Source organism: Plectropomus leopardus, chromosome 11 (assembly GCF_026936395.1).
Source record: "Plectropomus leopardus strain MGB_pleo_1.0 chromosome 11, ASM2693639v1, whole genome shotgun sequence".
Lineage (NCBI taxonomy): Eukaryota > Metazoa > Chordata > Actinopteri > Perciformes > Serranidae > Plectropomus > Plectropomus leopardus.
The window spans coordinates 11,922,606-11,942,842 of NC_142186.1; the positions used below are offsets into that span (position 1 = coordinate 11,922,606).

The 20,237-nt window shown below is 41.1% G+C and overlaps 1 protein-coding gene across 1 annotated transcript in view; it reads left to right on the plus strand.

The window, feature by feature from the left end:
• The first annotated feature begins 3,426 nt into the window (after window positions 1-3,426).
• Window positions 3,427-20,237, plus strand: part of LOC121945585 (exostosin-1a-like) — a 50,663-nt gene continuing 33,852 nt past the window's right edge. Inside the window, exon 1 of the mRNA XM_042489831.2 lies at window positions 3,427-5,356. Within this exon, the coding sequence (XP_042345765.1) occupies window positions 4,404-5,356 (953 nt within the window). The 5' untranslated portion in view covers window positions 3,427-4,403. The remainder of the gene's footprint in view (window positions 5,357-20,237) is intronic.

The window sequence follows — 20,237 nt, forward strand, 5'->3', positions numbered from 1 at the left end:
ATTTGGAGCCATACTGTTCTAACTAAATTCTGCACTGACAGATTTTACTTTCTGATCCATGAGTATGTCCTATAATAATCAACACAATGTTCAGATTATAGGGTGAAATTTATTAATTTGGTTAATCTCCCCTGACATTGGTGATGGGCAGCAATCAGTAGACTACCTACTCTTTTCACTGTCTTTGAAATCAGTCTAAGGCATATTTTATCGAATTGTTGTTGGGACATATTTGTGTGTGTGTGTGTTAAAACAAGGTATGAGTGGTTGTGTCCAGAACTAAACTAATTGGCTCCGCTAAGCTAACTGGCTGCTGCGGCTTCATATTTAATGCTCAGAAATGAGAGTGGTATCAATCCTCTTGTCTCAGTTTCAGCAAGAAAGCGAATAAGTACATTTTTGTCAGCTATAAAATTGGGACCTACTGCACAGTGACCTGACAAAAAAATATCCATCTACACAGCTTGTTCCCACCAGAGAAAAAAGCTGCCAGATATACATTATTTTTAAAAGCCCTCCATGTAAATCCTTGAGGGTTTTCCTACTGGGCCTCTCCACATTGAGACACTGACACTTCCATTTGTCACATGAACCCTTCATTTCACTGTTAGTCCTGATACACTCAGATGTGATTTGTGCATTTCAGCACCAAGGCTGTCAGTCTCAGTCAGGGGGGGACTTTAAATTACCACATCCAAGGCTGTGCTTGACATGAAAGAGCCACACACATGCATAGCATTCACAGATACACGTTTTACTGCATGTGTATAGTCATGCATGTGTTCTAATCGCTAAGGCCACAAAATCATATTTTTATGTAAATATGTGAATGGATTTTTTTTTTTTTTTTACAGCAAATCTTGCAGTTATTAAGAAAAAGTAATGACCTCAAACTGTACTCAGAAGGAAATAATAAATCTCTGTTTGGCTGTTTAGTTGTTTGGCTGGCTGACTCGCTGGCTGGCTGGGAAAACTATGCTGACCTGGGTGCATCCAAATTAGATATTGGCATGGTTGCGTGTATTACACAGTGGGAGTGCTGCTCTGGCTCAGTCACCCTGCCGCTCTAAATCTGGCCAGTGCTCAGCTCAGCAAACACAATGCAACAGCAGGGAGACAGCATCTCCACAGTCTCATTAAGCTGCAGATAATAGCTAGACAAAAGCAGAACCTCACAGATGTTTTTATCATTTTTCCCCCCTTTGAATCCAATTGTCTACATTTTTGTTGATTTGTCCTTACACTGTCATCACGTTGGTTTTGAAGTGAGGCATCCAAATAAGCCTGCTGGAGGTGCAAAAATAAATTTCAGACTGTCAAGTGAGCAACTGTCACAATCACACATGGATAGACCACTTTAAAGAGCTTGAGTTAAAATCCAGTGACATATAAGCAAGGCGCATCTGATCACTGTAGTGGCAAAAGCTGAGAAACATCCATCTATTCACATCAGTCACCAGCGGCACCCCCCTCGTAAATTAGTTAAAGGGATGAAAGAGAGGAGGGATGGAAAGAATGCCAGAGAGCAGCAGAGGGGATGATAGAGAGTAAGAGAGGGACAAGGCAGGAGTGGGGTGAGTGAGACAGACAGAGGAAAGACAAAGAGAAAGGGAGGAGGTAGAGAATGAGGAGGTGGCCATCATATCCCTCCCTGTCTTTGATCAGTGGTCCATGGGGAACTGAGGCAGTGCAGATAGCTGGTCCACAGCTCCTGAGGAACGCAGCTTCACATTCCTCCTTGCTCTTTCCCCGCTTCTGCAAAATCACTTCTAGTCTTTCAGACCCCAGCAGCTGTGAAAACACATCATGGCTTACTACATGCCAGAAAAGACCTGGCTAATGCACTGGAGTGCTATTGTCCTGCTGGTCCTCACTCACTGGTGCAATTCCTCTCAGGGCAAACTCTATTCTAGTCTCTTGTTTTCTATTATTTTCTATTTAGGTTGAAATTATTGATTTATCTTGTCGTGTAAACCTCCCAACAGAAGGGTCAAAGGTCATGCTCAGCTACAGAGCAGCTTTGGTATGACTCAGGAATCCAAGGGTTTGCTCAAAGGCACTTTAGCAGGACAAATACATGCTGATGAAGAACAGGATTGTCCAAATAATAATTGTCATTTTATTATGTTGATCTGTTAGGTACGCCTGACATCTATTGCATATCCATCCTCTCTAGAAAAGGGATCCCTCCTCAGTTGCTCCTCCTGAGGTTTCTACCATTTCTACCACCTGTTAAAGGTTTGGTTTTGTTTGGGAGAGGGGGTTCCTTATCCCCTGTGAGGGCCCAAGGAGAGAGGGATGTGGTGTGCTGTAAAACTCTCTTAGGCAAATTTTGATTTATGATTTTGGGCTTTATAAATAAAATTGAGATTGAAAATGAATTTAAATTGCTATTGTATAGCTCTTTGAAGTATGCTTTGTGATTAGGCAATGATGAACTTTGACTCGACTTGACTGATCTGTAAAGCACCTTGGGTTGCCTTTGGGTATGAAATGTGCTTTATAAATAAATTGTCCTTGCCCTACAAAGGCAAACAGGAATGATATGATTGTTTGGATTTAGGGTATAGCCATAGACCATAGACATAATAGTCAAAGACCAATTAAATTTACACTGAAATAATGTTGGATGACAAATGGGCTTTTTTTTAGTTCATTCTTGACCTTGGAAACTATAGTTAACCAGCCTATTACAGCCAATTTAAAAGCCAACATGCATGAAAAATCCTAAAGAGCAGAGGTACTAAAACAAACAAACAAAAAAACCCTTGAAATTCTACAACATTCATGACAACAGGGCAAACTTGTGTAAAAGCTCCAGGGCAGCTATTAAATGGACACTGAGGTGAGATTCTCTTGAATTTTACTTTACTCTGTTCTACTCTTCCTGTCTGCTGCCATTAGACTCTTTAATGCTCTTAAATAACCGTTGTTTTCATCTACTGCACTTTTGCACACTTATACACTACATAGTATTTATTATTATTAGATATTTTTTTGGAGTGAGTATTTTTTTTAGTATTTATTATTTATTTTGAGGATTTTTTTCCTTTGGATAATTACAGATGTGCTTATATGTTCCGTAACAAAATGTAATTTCCTGTAAAGAAATAATAAAGTATCTATCTATTTATCTGTATTTATACTTATAATATACAAAAATAAAAGCCTATCATGGGTGGTCAAAAAAAATCTGCACTCAAGAATACCTCTAAATTGCCTTTATGGCCTGACATCGTTCAATAGGCAAACCACAAATCTCAGCTCATAATTCCCTGTGTTAAATCAGTGCAGCGCTTGTTCTCTCTGCCTTCACCGTGCGGCTGTCTTCTCTCTGGATGTGAATGGGTGCACTGGAAGCCCCGCCCGCCTCAGATGTGACGCAAACCAATAGTAACGCACCGTGCGCCGTGGAAGAACGTCACATCATCAGCAGCAGTCGCTGTGGTGGGACCGCCGTCCTGCTCTGCTTGCCTTGCAGTCTCCACGGCACCTCTTGTTTTTGTGTGAGTGTGAGCCACCGCTTGAACTCTTCACGCGACTGGAGAAATTTACGGATAAATTAGCTTGTCGGCTTCGTGGGAACAGCGAAGGACAAGTTGTGCACGAATGAAGAGACGTTGTTTTTAGGGGAAGAAGGCAGACTGCCTGGCTGTCTTTACTTCCAACCAGCGTTAAAGCTACTTTGATGCCGCCGCTTAGCTAACAAGCTAACTGTGAATGTTTTCAGAAACTAGCCAGTCTATTAGCCTGCTAGCTAGCTAAATTGGATGGAAAACTTGGCTGTATAGATTTAACAAACGGCTATAATGATACTGCTGTCTTTCGTTACGTTAAGTGAAAGACCCGTGGCAACGTCTCAAGCTGGGTATGTTGAATGTTAAGGGCTCCAGTCCCCGCTTGGTTGCTAATTTCCAGAAGGGACAATAGTTAACTGTCCAGGCAACAAGTCTGGCACACACCGCTGCTTTAACGTTACTCAAGTTTGCACTCAATTCGTGCAATGTTGTTATTAGCAACCGTTTGATTCTAGTTAGCTAAACATGAGCACTTTGTGGTGAAAATGAGCAATAGGTAATGTTACACAAAGGGGTGCTACTTGAACGTTAGATCCCCATTTTTAAGTGGATCGGCTCACTGTTTTACAGGAGAAACTGGTGTCAGTTAGTCGATACAACTGTTGACGAGGGGGCGAGGTGGATGAACATTATAAATCGCCCACATGCTTTGGATCAGTTCCCGGACTTGTGAAAGGCATCTGAAGCAGAAGGTGGGAGACTTGAGCGCACAGCCCTTGCAGCCCGGGGGAAGATGGCGGAGCGTTCCCGCAGGAGGTGGTGAAGCCAAAACTTGGGGACTTCTTGGATTTATCGCCGGACATCTTATCACAGATCGTAGGACACATGCAGGCCAAAAAACGGTACTTAACTCTGTTCTCCGCCGGCGCGTGTCTCATTCTGTTGTTTTGTTTTGGGGGGATACAAGTCCCGCTGTCCAGACGGGGTCCCAGCCGGCGCGATGACCGCAGCCTCACCGGTTATCATCCCGGGGCGCGGTGGCGTCGCTTCCCGGGGTCCCTGCAGCCTTTCAGCCCTTGGGAGCAAGCCCAGAGCGATGATCACAATGAACACATATCTCCAAGACAGAAGAGGGACGCCAACTCAGGCGTTTACAATGGAAAACGCTGCAGGATGGACTCCTGTTTTGATTTCTCCTTGTGTAAGAGGAATGGATTTAAAGTTTACGTCTACCCCCAGCAGAAAGGGGAGAAGATGTCAGAGAGTTATCAGAACATTTTGTCCTCCATTGAAGGATCCATGTTCTACACACCTGACCCAGGACAGGCATGCCTGTTTGTCCTGAGTCTGGACACACTGGACAGGGACCAGCTTTCACCCCAGTATGTGCACAACTTGAAAGCAAAGGTCCAAAGCCTTCATCTGTGGAATGGGGGCAAAAACCACATAATCTTTAACTTATACTCCGGCACCTGGCCTGACTACACAGAAGACCTTGGTTTTGATATCGGCCTTGCCATGTTGGCCAAGGCCAGCATCAGCACTGAGAATTTTAGGCCCAAGTTTGACGTTTCGATTCCTCTTTTCTCGAAAGACCACCCCAGGACAGGAGGGGAAAGGGGCTACCTGAAACATAACACCATCCCCCCATATAGGAAGTATATGCTTGTTTTTAAGGGGAAGAGGTACCTTACGGGAATAGGTTCAGACACTAGGAATGCTTTATATCATGTTCATAACTCAGAGGATGTGGTCCTCCTCACCACCTGTAAACATGGGAAGGACTGGCAGAAGCACAAAGATGCACGCTGTGATAAAGACAATGCAGAGTATGACAAGTAAGTGCCAAACAGTTGTTAACTTCACTGAAAGTGTCTCAGTCCCTTTCACTTCACACCATACAGCTGCTGTATGGGTCTGTTCTTTTCTCCCATTCTGTCTTTTCATCTTTTCCTAATGTATTGCCAATATCTTACAATATGTTTTACTTCTTCAACACATACACACAAAGCTACTCCTGATAATGACGAGGTAAGTGTTAAGTGAATTTTTGTTTTTTAACATGGATTCTGTGACAGTTGTCAATCAATGTGTCCATTTCATTTCACATGAAATTAGGGTTGCAGTGATAAACTGGTTTTAAGGTATACAGTGATATGAAAGTTGACGATTATCATACTGTGTACATTTGCATATCTACGATATTGAAACAAAAACTGGACATAAAATCTCACCATTATTTTATTTTGTTTCTAAAGGGAGACTCTCATACTTCCATAAACAGTGGCTTCTAGTCTTAATTATGATAAAACATTTGTGCAAGCAAAACTAACCCTTCTGTTTTTACTCATTTAAGGGTCATTCTGATACATAATAATAATAATAATAATAATAATAATAATAATAATAATAATAATAATAATAATTTTGTAATACCAAGTTACAGTGAAACTACATTTTTTCTGAGATGGTTAATACTGTGAAAACCTTATAATGTTGCAGCCCTACATGATATAATTTAGTGCAGGGGTATTCAACATTTTTCATGCGAAGGACGCCTTAGCTGAAAGAGAGATGGAGCAGGCCCCCCCTACTACAATTATCGTATTTATTTCTCTGAATGTTTTAGGGTCTTTTCTTGTTTGCGCTTGCCTTTAGCTGCCAATTCAGCAGTAGCATTAGCCCTGTAAATGTTAGCTAACTATTTCACTTCTCTGTTATCGATTAGTGCCACATAGTGATTTAGCATGCCATAGCTCAAATGATTGTACAAGGGTTGATGGGTAACAATTGGCCTGTCATTAATGTTGTTTACTGTAGATTACGTGTATTTTTTTAAAAAAAATTTTTATAAATAGGTTGATTTATCTTTGCTTATATGTTGGATTCATGTTAATGTGTATTTTCATACAGTTTTTTATTTTTGAAAACAAACTTAAATTTAAAAAACTTAACAAAATTATCGAATAATAGTAACTCAGTAATTCTGAGGACATGCTAGGGGTTGCGGACCCTCTGTTGAAACCTCAGGATATGGTGTTTTAGAGACTATAGTCAACTTGCATATTAGTATATTAAATTGGCATGGGTCTGATCAAGTTCTAGTTCCTACAAACACAAGAGCTATTTCTCAGTTTTTAGATCAAGTACTGTTGCCATGCTGTTGAAATTTTGCTTTCCTGTTTTTGTGCAGTGCTGTATAACTTTAGGCACAAGCTTTAGGTCTGGGATGTCATGCAAATTATTTGTGATTAGGGATGCACAATAATATGGGCATGTCATCGGTATTGGCTGATATTGGCTGTAAAATGAACTATCACAGTCGGCCAACATGCTTTTTCTCATTTTGCACAATGAGTAATCCAAACACTGAAAAGTATTGTATTTCATGTCTTTATCTGCTGGTGGGCCATCATAATAGGAGTATGCATGCCTAAAATGATGTTAATTCCACACCAGAAGAGACTTGATGATGGCTGAAATTAGGTCGAAAAAAGTGGATATATCGATATCGTTATTTGTTATCGGCCAAATGAGTTGTTATATGTAGGCATATCAGCTATTGGCTAAAAATCCCATATTGTGCATCCCTATTTGTCATTATACTACCCAGAGATGAGGCAATATTATTGGAGTATTTCTAAATGCTACTTTGTCTGAGAGCCGTCTAGATTTCACATTTTCCTGATTTAATTTCTCATCATTCTGCACATCTGATTTACTCCACAGCAATAGAAACGCTGCTTTGGTGGACAACAGTCATTTGTTGCTTTAAAATAGTCCTCATATCATATGACTTTATTTACCAAATTACTCATCACAAGGCACAGATAAGTAGATTTGCTTTAATGTCAACCACAGGAGCCACTGCAATAATGCAATTCTATTGATGTCTCCATCTGTCTACAGCCTGCTATTCAGCAGTGGATAAATCTGTTTCTCTTGCTCTCGGCATTTCCACCTTTCTGCCTGTCACTGTATTATGAGTCCTGATCCTCTTTGACAGAAATTGTCAATACAGAAATGCACACACTCAGCTACCAGTCAAGTACATGGTCGAATTTGCTACAATTCTAATGAGCTCAAGAGTTATATAATGCTCAGGAATACAGCCCCTGTAACTTGTCCTCATTCCTGCAGAAGGCAATATTGCACAGCTCCATTGCCTCAAAAAGTTGCTCTGTGATCATCACCCAGTCCTACAGTAAAGCCGTACTGTTTTTTTGTGCCCAAATCTGATGAGCAAACTGGCGTCTGTCTCCCTGCTTTGGCCAGTGGGATTCATTTCGTGTCCCCACAGACTGTGCTGTGTTGTTACTGGTGACTGTATGGCGCTGGGTGTTTGACTGTGGCTCTTTGGAGTGGATTAGTTGGGACAATGCGCTGGTGCCAGTAAGGGGAAGCCACTCTGGCCCCTGTTTGCTCAGTCATTTCCCAGACAAACCCAACTGCATCAGCCAGGAATGCCCTGGCCCCAACTCGTGTCCTGCGTGACCCCTGCGTTGTTTGGGGCCTGTTGTGATTGACCCCCATGTCAACTCTATACCAAGTTGTTGTTAGTTGTTTAGTTTTGATAACGGACAATTTTGATGTGTGCTAAGGGGTCTGCTATGAAACCTGGCTGCAATGTGGATTACAGTCAGAATGAGGTGTTTTCTTTCTGTCCCCAAATCATGAACTGCTTCTGATGTGTTTTCATATCATGATGTGTTTACTTAGCACTGATCCTCAGAGGATTCTCGTCTTTGTGTCTGCCTCTGTAGGTATCAGCTTATGAGGTACATTCGTTGGCTCAGCAGAACAGAATAACATTCTCCGCATCACTCTTAGACATAAGCTATCTGCTCTCTCTCGCTCTCTCTCTCTCTCTCTCTCTCTCTCTCTCTCTCTCTCTCTCTTTCCCCCCTCTCTCTCTTTCTCTATCCCCTTCTCTCTCCCTCTTTTTCTCTTTCTCTCTCTCTCTCTATCCCTCTCTCTTTCGCTCTCGGACTCTTTCTGCCAGCTCGCTGCTTGCTGCCAAGTGCTGCCAGAGAGTGATTTCACACAGTGAGATGGGTGGCATCAGAGCCATAACCCAAAGGAAAAAATTAATCCTCCTGTCATTAAGTAGCATCGGGGGAGAAACAGGCTTTGGGTATCTCTCTAGCCCTCCCGGCTTAGCTCCATTGCATGGCTACAGTATGTTTGGTGGTTCTCCGTCAGTACATCCTCAGTAAGCCACATTGCTATCAGTCAACAGGCTTTGGCTTGATCCTCAGTCCACTGCAGAATTCATGTTAAATTGAATAAAATTAATTTACGGATCCCTTACCTTCTCCTTCTGCTGGTAGAGCCCTAAAATTAAACAAAGTCTGTATGCCAATTAGGCTAATAAGCTTACAAAAAGTTCTTGCACTTAAGTGATGAGGAGCATACGTTACAGTTTCAAATAGAAAACTTGTATACCTCCTTCACAACATGTGCACCAACAGGTCTGGTCTGTTCATCACAGGTTGTCAGTCAAACACAAATAAAGTTGTGTACAGAGAGAATAAAGCGGAGCAGATGCTTTCTACAAAGTCAGCATTTAAATTTCAAAGTTTTCATAACAGACAAATTTTCTGTGGGCTGTGTAGCTACATAAAGAAGGCAAAGAGAAAAGTGCATCTCTGAGCCAGATATTATACATTTTTTATGAGAAGTTTGTTTGGACCGGATCTGGTAAAAGTATCTTGCAGTGTACAGTGATTTTTACAGAACACAGTTTGAGGCTATTGGGACTCCTCTGTTGTAGTTTACTGTCTTTTTAATATGAGTGTGTGTGCGTGCGTGCAAGAGCCTACTCTCACATTTTTACCTTCAGTGGACAGTGGTTTCATACCTTTTGTTGTTTTTAAAGGTTGTGACAGACTGAAATTTATGCTTTTTATTAAAACAAAACCTTATGTATCAAATTCAGTATTTTCACAGATCACTTGGCATGACTGTTTATGTACAGTTTTGATAGCACCATATTGTATCCCTTCAGATGTTTTTTTTCTTTTTTGGAGGGTAATATAGGAATGCTGCAGGTGTGGTGGCTCCCATAATATCCAATATAATTAGTTTAGATAATTACAGAGAATGTGGATGACACTGCGGTTTGGTTGCATTTGTGCATAAATAATATTCCAGACTCTCTTTCAGGATTGGGCTGTATTGATGAATTGCTTTCTTGGCTCTGTTCACCAGCACAGTGGACCATGGAAATCTTATCATTACAGTGAGGCTTTTATTGAGTTCATTTGGAGTCCACTTGGGTGGGGTTTTGCCTTTTTTAAGGGGGAAATCCAAATGTTAAACATTACGTCTGACAGGACTGATTCATCAGTCCCCAAATGCCAAATTATTTTCAGTCGGTAATCATACCCAGACCTGCACTATATCCCTGGCCTGGCACCCAGCTGTACAGGGCTTTTCAAGGAAGGGGGTGAGACTCAGAGGGGCCAAAGATGTGGGTGGGACAGTAGTCAAGGAAGCCAGTTACCAAGGAGATCAATATTTGTTTTTGGGTTGACTTTCAACTTTCTGCATGAAAAGTGTCTTTGGCTTGTGCTGTGCTGTAAACAACACACTATTTGGAGTAAACTGGTTGAAGCATGCTGCAAATTGGGAAAATACTTACTGGGCTGAGCTCTTAAAATATCTCCCCAATTAAGCAGCTGTTTGTTAGACAGACAGACTGAGACTCTGGTTAAGACATCAGCCGGTTTGTAAACATGTCAAATATTTTAACAGCTATAGGCGTTTTACATTGATGCTTATTCCACACATTATTATCTCTCTTACACAAAACAGAGATCAAAAAATGACCCAATATTCCAGTAACATTTTTCACTTCCCAATACTGATTTTGATACCTGAAATTGCATACAGGCTGATACTGAGTAGCTATCCAAAACCATTGTATAAAAAAGAAATAAATTAATAGCTGTAGACCACTAACCCTGTATAGATGTGAAATCATAATTACTGTTGTTGTTTTATGGCATGACGGCGGTTAAAGCCTTTGTAAAACACGAAAAAATACATAGAGAATGAATGCCTTTCTTCTATTTTTGCTGCCACTTTGCTAACTGATAATTATTCCACTATTTACTAACATCAGTTCTTCACCTCTCTAAAACAGTAGTTGTCAGTGGCTGCACAGTGCAACTTGCTGTGAAAGCTACTGATTTACAGTAGCAAAGAAGAACTGATTTGGGGGAAAACTGCTGTTTTATCCTGGTGTGAAACTACTTTAAAGCCTGTTATCAAATTATGTTGTATTAGATCAGCGGAAAGATTTGCATACTCGTTGATACCCTATCCCACATTTTAGACAGTGTCGGTATTGGAAAACTCTAATTCTGAGTGAGTTGCACTGTCCTGTTATACAGCCCTATGGGTCAGACAGTACAGTCTGTGGTCTAACTGGGTGGAAGTAATGGTTTCTGTGCCTGGCTGTGGCTCTTTGTGCAACAAATCCCTCTTATCCTCTCCCACTGACAACAAGGAAGTTGTGACAGACTGAATGCAGCCTCTCACCATAATTACCATGTAATGGCCATGTCATTTTTGTGTAATAGTTCAGACTTCATTCTCCAGATGTTGGTGTGGAATGTATATGGGTTTTTGAATCACTGTGTGGCCCGTTTGAAGGAAAAAATCTGTTACATCCGGACACTGCATTACATGGCACATTGTCTGAGTGTATTGTTTTGGTAGCAATTTTTGGGTAGTTTTCTTAGTGCATATTATTTACAAAGTCTGTTCTCCTGTCTTGAGATTTCATGGTTTCTTAACAATTATGATAACATAATAAATGTTGTTACTTATTATATGCTTGTGGCTTATTTAATTCCTCCTAATAGTGATGGAAATTGGCCTCCTGTAGTTACTTTAGGTCTCAACAGTAAAGGATGTTTTTTAGGCTTATTGTACTCCTTTAATCTGAGCATATACTGTATGATTTGAGCCCAGTGTTGACAATTTTATTTGAGTCTCAGGATTCATTTTAGAGTCAGACCAAGTTTCAGCTTTGTTGGACCCTTGTTTGCTGTGCAGCGCACAGGGAGGAGTGAAACAAGTCATGGCTCAATCACCTGCCCCTAGCTGGCTGTTGGACGTTCAAATGGTTTTCTGACATATTAGAACTTCAGTTGGCCTTTGTTAGGCTGCACAGTTTAGGCAGAGCCACAATTCGATTCCCCAGGGTGAGTGCCTTTTTTCTCAGTTTGCCTGCATGAAGTGCCAAACAGAGTGTCTTAAAGTGCTATGGCGACAGGACACGTCATGTGGACAGACAATATGGAGGTCAGGTTGGTCGAGCTGTGAGCAACGTATGTGCCTCTTTGTCGTTTCCTTCTCCTCCTCTTATGACAGATCTAAACAAGAGAAACGCTTGCAGTAGTGCACTATTGTGAACTGTTGTAGTGTAATGTTACAGAACTCGGCTAGCAAACAACTTCTCCCTGCCTCTGAGCTATCAAACAAATCTTTCTTGTCTGTTTGTCCAAATCTAGAATAGTCTGCATGGACTGACAGGCGGTTTTATTTTCTATTTTAAACATACAATGTGAGCACTCAGGATGTGGCTTGGCTATTGGACCATAGAGTATGAGCACATAAACTGTGAGCTTTGACTTTACATTGCAAACCATTCACCTGTACAGAAGGAGTTTAATTTAAACTTTTTTTTTAAGCGCTCAAATCATAGAGTGTATGCCCAGCTTTACTGCAGTGATGAATATTGCTTGTACACATTTATAGACTCCCACTTATACCTGTTAGTTACATACAAGGGGGAAGAGTCATAGATTGTATTCTTGCATCATAAAAAGATACCACATTTGTGCTTGTAAGTTTGTATCAAGTATATGCATTGATGTCTCTTAGCTACCTCCTGGTTCATATTCACATATCCTTCTTGGAATGTCTGTATTGATGGGGCATGTTGTAAGAGGATTAAAAATGTCAAGTTATGTTTCACACGCTTGTGTCAGTTGAAAGTAAACTACAGCATTTCTCCGTTTTGCTTGTTTATCTCTCACGGCCCTGCTGTTTCCAGCCAGTGGGTAGAGTCAACTTTTCGCTTCCCTCTCCACCACACTTTGTCCTTCAGACATCTGCACTCGTCAGCCACTATGTACAAGCCTATAATACAGCCAAAGAAGAGAAGAAAAGATACAGCAGGAGGCAGGTCAGATGCAATTTTAACCTCAAACTGAAAGCCCTCTCACAGCTTGTTTCCAATTAGGAGGCCCTGCCAAGCGAGAGAGTCCAAGATGGATAGAGTGAGAGATGAAGAGAGCAGGAGACACACAGAAAAGTGGGAGACAAACTGAGGGAAGGAGTTAGAGGGAAAAATAGGAACACAAAGAGAAAACAGTGAGAGTCTGAGACAGTCAAAGACGGTGAGAGAAAGTAAAAGCAAGAGTGAAGCAGAAAAGAGGAAAAACCCATGCCAGCCATCCAGCAGTGAGAGGTGAGTGCAATAGCTGGCTGGGTGCTGACGTTGGTCTGCTAGGTGTATTTATAGACTTGCAGGGTTTTAATCCTCAGTATTGGCCAAAGCCCCTGGCAAGAGGGCTGCTAGCCAACTTGATGCAGGCTTTACAGAGCTTGGGGAAAACGATAATCGTTGGGGGAGGATGGTCGATCTGAGTTCCTGCACATTAACTTTAAATGCCTTATTTCACACAGTCTATACTATTTACTTTGTAGACTAACTTTTTTTTTAAATTTCCTAGTATCCCTTCCTTTTTTGTTCAGATTGCCTCCAGCCAAAAGTTGCACCTAAACATAATGCAAATAAAAAAAGCCAATGGTCAGATGAGACCTGCATGCGTGTGTTCTGTGCATGTATTAGAGAGAATAATAAGGGTGAAATCTGTATTTGTATTCCAGAAAATGTCACAGACGTAAAAAACTTTACACCAACCAAGCATTTTTTAGCCACTACAGTCTGATTTTTAAATGGTCTTGCTTTATGCTCATGTTATTTAACAAGGTTACAATTGGCACTGTTTGAGAGAGGTGTCTCCTGCACTGGGTTTTTTAGCTTACTGTCATTTGCTTGGTAAAGAAAAGCAAAGGCAAGGCAAAACATAAAATAAAATCACTCTAAAGAGGTGAAATGTCTGGTTGACTAAAGCTCTCTTATCGACTGCCTTAGCTGCTGATTCATTTTTCCTCACTGTACACTTCTCAAAAACTGCAGGCCATGTTTGGCCACAGTCACATAAGGAAAGGTCTGTGGTGCAACAGTTGACTTGGTGTGTCATGGCCCTTTGCTGCCCCTGGCTAGATTGAAAAATAGGTTTAGCTTTTTCTTTGGGATATTTAGTTTTTTCATTCATGTGTCGATTTCCATCTGCTTGGTTTACAAAATATCCTTTCAGGTAGTTTAGTCGACCTCTGAGCTTCTTTGTAATACAGCTGCCAAAGGAGATGCAGTATTCTCATTATGATGGTGTGTTTCCTCTAGTCTTAAATGGAGGTGTCATTTGGAAAAAATGGTAGATCATTAGTCTTCGGGCCCTGACACACCAAGCTGATGGTCAGCCGTCTGTCAATATCTGTTGGCCTAGTTTTTTTGTGGTGTGTCCCACATCGTTGGCTTTAGGTAGCTCATGTCAGCTGTTTTTCGGCCGGTTTAACATGTTCAATCAGTGTAGGTCTGTCGGTCTTTCAGATTCCTCTTTTGACAGATAAATGCAGACTACACCATCTACTGCTATGAAAATGTACTTCCTCCCATGCAGGTGCAGAACGTGCGCCGATAGGTCGTTGGCTGTAGTCATTGCACGAATTCAAGTGCAACTTTTTGACTGGCATAGACGACATGAAGTGACGCAACAGTCAGCCTTTGTCGCCTTGTTCTTTGGTTTGGGTTAAGTGTGTCTGGGTCTATATGCTGTTGCTTTCTGTATTGAGATGGTCAGATTGTTTACAGTTTATTCAGAATAAGAAATACTTAAGTGATCGCCAGGGGGGAATTGTGTTCACCCCATTTAGTCTGTGTTTCAATTATGCAGTGGCTTGGCTGACTTTATCGCAAATGTACGCTGCAGTAGATAATTCTTTAACTTCACTCTATGAGAAGTTCCCTTTTACTGGAAGGCTGCCCAAGTTACCATATTTTTTAACTCAGCTATGCCAGTGAACCATTGACAGTTGGCCCTGCTGGAAAGAGCTGAATGATACAGCAAGCCGTGAAGGAGGCTGGTAAACCACAAAACCTCTCCGTACAGATTATATGTTTATTCTCTATTGACACAGCCCTAGAAACTACACTTACATGACCACAAAATCATTTTGAAATGGTTAGTGTTTTAAATATTGTTTCAGATGTGCTGTGTTTGGCCAGTTTCTGTATGAAAGTGCAGGTCGTGGAGCAATTGAAGAGTCCTGTAGATACGAACACTGTGATTCTGTATACAAGAGGGCCCAGCAGCAACTGTTTTTGCTGAGTAGACTCAGATCCCTCATGCTGTTTTCTGTTCCATGAAGTTGCATTAGTCTCTCAGCTTGGTCTTGATCTCTCTGCTGGTGCTTACTGTCACTCACTTCCACCTCTTAATTTAATGTTCTGTCTTACATTCATCTTTATAATGAAGACAATTAGCTACATACAGCTACATACAGGCACCTATTGGCTGTTGAGCTACAGTTTGCTCTATATGTGTATCTCCAATACATTATGTTGTCAGTTTAACTTATCTCTAAGGCTGTAAACAGGTTGAATCCTACAGAGGAAAATGCTAGCACAACCAGCCACTGACAACAATGAGTTGAGATGAGCTCCTCTGAATACTGTGATCGGGAACACCTTTCGTATCTTTGTCTGCTGATGTTCATCTTTCATAATGATGATAGACAACAGAACAGGAAATGTATGTCAGTATGATGCACTGAGCTTAATCTACTTTACGTCATGATAATTTTCCACCATAGTTTTTTTTGTTTCTTCTTGGTGAATAGCTTCTTTGTGTGTGAATTTTTCATGAGAGCTGGACATTTGAAAGGTTCTTTCATTATAGCAAACTTCATAAATTACATCAACCAGAAAATGTGCACAGTGCAGCTTCTGGTGAATGAATACTTAGGAGATTTATTTGCCCTGTAAGTCTAATGGTCCATAGCTTTGTGTTGAGTGGGTAAAGAGCTAAACTGGATGAACGCTGCACAGCTTCCTATAGAGCCGGAGGATTACAAACTGCTCATATTTAGAGAGCTCATGGTAAGTGATAACTATGGAATCCAGTGCAGGAAAGCAGATAACTGAGCAGTCAGGCTGTCACATGGCCAGCATTGTTATTCTTCATAACAGGGTCATGTCATGCAAAAATGAGTAAGCTGACTCTGACTTCTGCATAAAAACACAAGCACTTGACCTATTGATTTAAAGGCCATCCTATTTACCCACAACATCATTGGTTTGAGTCCAGCTGGCACAATGCCATCTCCTTCTGTCCTGTCACTTTCAACTGTACTTTCATACCCTTTTTCCACCATAATTAACATGTGTGCACAATGTTTTTTAAACATGGTAAAACTTGCTTAATTAGGCGATTGACTCCTTTCCCATTGCTGGAATACCAGAGTTGTGTACATGGCTCTGCAGCAGATGAGTATGCCTTTTTTGTGTGTTTGTGGGTTGTTTTTTTTACTGGTGTGAATATGCTGGAAAACAGGTTTGTAAAAGCTACATGGAGGCAAGTGAAAATGTTACGGTGGCTACGTGTTTCCAATATCTCTTATTCAGTCTCTCTTTCAAATTTGGTACTGATTTTTGGAACAACTTTCAAGTGCTGAATGGTTAGAGATGGATTTTATTTTCTGGTGGCCTGTGCGTTGTACCAGCAAAGGGGCTAAAGTTAGGCCGTTCCCAGGGATGTTGTATTTTTATCATTGCTAATGGAAGCTGATCAGAGCTGGAGACAATGAATACATGTGACTACTGCAGTCATTTAACCCAGGAGTAAATGCCCATTGTAACCTTTCCTGTTAAATTTAAAAACCAGGTGTTAGCCGGTGCTAGTGGGATTTTTCTGCTGGAAAGGGGCTTTAGTAAAGACAAGATGCTGCAGATGAATGAATGTTATCTAAACCATTGCAACTGCCAATACTTAGTGAAAAAAATAGATTTGATTAGAAGTGTTAATCAGTTTTAATTTGTAGCCAAGGGACTTGTATCATTGTCAGCATGCTGTATAAATTTGCTCACACATCTGTTTGTTTTGTTTGTATGATAATTTACAGACATATGTCAAGTGAAATGCACTTACTGATTATCTTATTCAGTGTGTTTCTGTGCTGTGTGGAAGTACACATGCACATACCTCTACTTAATCCTAAAAACTGGGGAAAGTGAACAGTTTCCCAGAGGCATGCAGTTCTCCCCCCTCTCTATTGATTGCCGTCTCATTTTTCACTGCCAAGATTTATATAGAGGGAGGTTGAGGGTGAACAGAGTGTATTACCATCAATGCTCACATCTCATCACTCATTAATTACTACCGGTATCTGTTAGGTAGCGAGCTACCTGCACTTCAGCTCTTGGCCATGACTTGGTGTAACCTGGTGCAGCCTCATTTAAGAAGAATCTGACAACTTGTTGCATTATTGGTTGTTACTCTTTCACACTCTTTTCCTTATTCAAATTTAAATATGCTTTCTTTGCTTAAATGGGTTTTAGCCGCACTCTCACTCTCTTTGGAGGCTAGTTGTTCAGGACAGAGGGCAGGACCATTTGCTTGCTATGCTCCCCCCGTCTCTCCGATGTCCTGACAGGATGATGTATGTATTGTCCTTGGCGGACATGTGCAGGTGATGTATTCCAAATGGAATGCCAGGAGAGTGGAATAAGGGACGTCCACGTGCCATGCGTGTGTGGTCAATTCCAGGAAAAGCTTTTCTGTCATCATGTGGAGGCACACATCACCATTTCCCTGCTCCTTGACATATGTGATAAAGTTAGATCAGATGAAACAGTGAGGCAGAAAGAAGAGGGTGCTGCCAAACAGACTTGGATGTAAGGGTGTTAGGGTTTGGCTAAAGTGAAACATAAATGGTAAACAGAAACAGTAAATTATGGTGACAGAGATGAACAGGGTGACCCTCATGAAGGGTAGGAACAGAGAATTGATCTTAAATCAATTTTTATGGGGGGTTTATACTTGGCTTGATTGGAGATGGTTTTCCAGACCTCAGGCAGCTTTTTTTTTCAGCATGTTTGCTAAAGTGTTAAAGCTGCTGTTGTACTAAGAAAAAAATGCTCTCTGATGGGGCTGTCCCCTGAAAGTCGGGGATTCAAATCATAAGTCGGACACCCCTCAGTTGACTAAGATTGCTTCAAGACAAGCAGTTGTTGTTGTTGTTGTTGTTATTGTTTGCTAGTCAGTGTACTACATGCAGTGTGCTTCTGAAGATGTTTTGGTCTGCAGATTTTGCTGTGGAGTGAGTGCTCTTGACTGTCATGCAGTACATTTGGTGAAGGCAACACATGCATGCTGCAGACACTCTGCAGTATCTTCTCTTCTGCTAATGAGTTGTAAATTTACAGCTCACAGCAACTCAATATGACTCAGTCTCAGCATTTGAGACTTGTCATTAGCTCTGTTAGCTTGTACACTGAACCTAGTTCAGAACCTAGTTTGGACTTCAAAACTTTATATATATAAAAACAAAACAAAACGCTGAATTGTCGAATATTCATATTTAACAGCCAAATCAGATTCGACTGACATGATTCTGAGTTGGGTATAGCCCTACTTTCTGATCCACTTGATGGATCAGATGGATGGATTGATGTGTTGTCTGTTTTCTTCAAGCTCTGGTGCCATCTGATGATATGAATAATTTGAGTGGCTGATTATGTATGAATTCACACCAGATCTGAAAAGGCCTGTAGTTACATAAAATGAGATAAAGAAGCAAAGAAATGACAGAGTAGATTAATATTTTATAAGTTTCTCTATCAAAGCCATCTAAAGTGCCACTGATGGAGCATCTGGGGACAAAGATGTAACTTTATGGAAGTGACTCATCATTCAGCAAGCCAGTGTTTTTGCGTGACGCAAGAGGCGCATCTACAGTCCTTCCAAACACTCGGATAAGTTGTTTGCGCGGCATGACAGGGGCTTTCTCAATTATCCCTCATGTACAATGAAATATGTGAGAGCTACATGCAGAATTAAGCGGCACTAAAATCAAGGCCACCCAAATCCTATGGGCTTTTAATCCGTCACTCAATGTGGAGAATAGACCTGCCAAGCCCATCGACATAGTCTCTAAATGTCTGTGACTCTTGACTCCGTTCCACAAATTTTTTTTATTTTTATTTAATGTATTATTTTCGGAGTGGAGGAGGGGATTTCAGCACAATAAGACACAGCATTAGTATTTCTGATTTGGACAGAGAAACTTACTTATCCTGAAGAGTTGGGCCCCATGAATGTGACTGTCCTTGTATCTTCTTCAAATGTGCTTTGGCAAAACATCATGATCACCGTCATAGACCATGTTGTGCTGAGCTCATGTAACCACACTTGGCAGCATTGAGATATTACCAGCCACCATGTTTCGGGGCTTGGCTGGGTAGTGACTTGGATCATCAGATAAAACTGGCACACACACACACATACACACACACAGATACGCTATCTCTCACTGTCCTCGTTGGACTCGACTTCATCAGATAAGGGCTTCAGCTGGCACTGTGAGAGGAAAGGAAGCTCCAGCACACATGATGATAACCCACAGTATGTGATAGTCTTAACTCATCTGTGAAATAGTGGCCTTATTCAACCTGTTCTTTGTTGCAGTTTTTAACAGATTAAGTGGCCATTTAGACTCAATCTTTAACAGATTAAATTACCCTTTTGCATCACATTAACATTCAATCCAACAAATTATGTCAAAATGAAATGTAGCAGAATGAGGAAAAACGTGGAATTGGCATCAAACAAGTAAATGTTGACAGAGGCTCAAAGGTGTTTTGTCTGTAAACTGCTCTCTGTCTTATCAAATGGGTAAGTTGCTGTGATTCAAACTAAAATGAGTTGGACCATGATTTTGTGGCTGTTGGCTAAGCTTTGTACAGTTTGTTTCCTTCTCTCACCCGGTGAAATCTGTGACTTCCCCTTGTGAGGTCACGACCAGAGGGCAAGACAGGAAGTGTTGTCTTTGATCTTTCCCGCTGTTCAAACTAATTACCTGCCCGCAGCAGCAAGCACTGCTGGCCGTGGAATTCATTAACAGATGGTAAAGCTTTGTTCTGGGCCCGTGTGTCTGCAAGGATACAGAGGAATTTAGCTGCCTCAGAGAGTACTGTTGTGCAGTCTGCATTCCTCTCTGAGATCAGCTTAACTTGTCCTAGGTTGTTAGGTTCTTGATGATGTGCACCAGCATTTTCCCATTCACCTGGTGGGCTACCCCTCTTTAAAGTCATAATTGTATTGGTCTGAGTGTCTTTTGGTGTCAGATGTGGTGTCCTTAAACTTCCAGATGTTGGTAGCTTGATTAAAATGACCTGAGTGGAAGGAATAGGTTACCGTATGTATATGAGGAAGAAAATTAATGAATAAAATAGTTAAATTCTGAGGACATTTGCAGCCTTTTCGATAGTTGAGGCACAAGTACACAAGCAGTTTTAACTCATCAGTGTCTGCATGGAGCTAAAATGTTGCATGTTGTGAAAGTCCTTTAAAGGTGAAT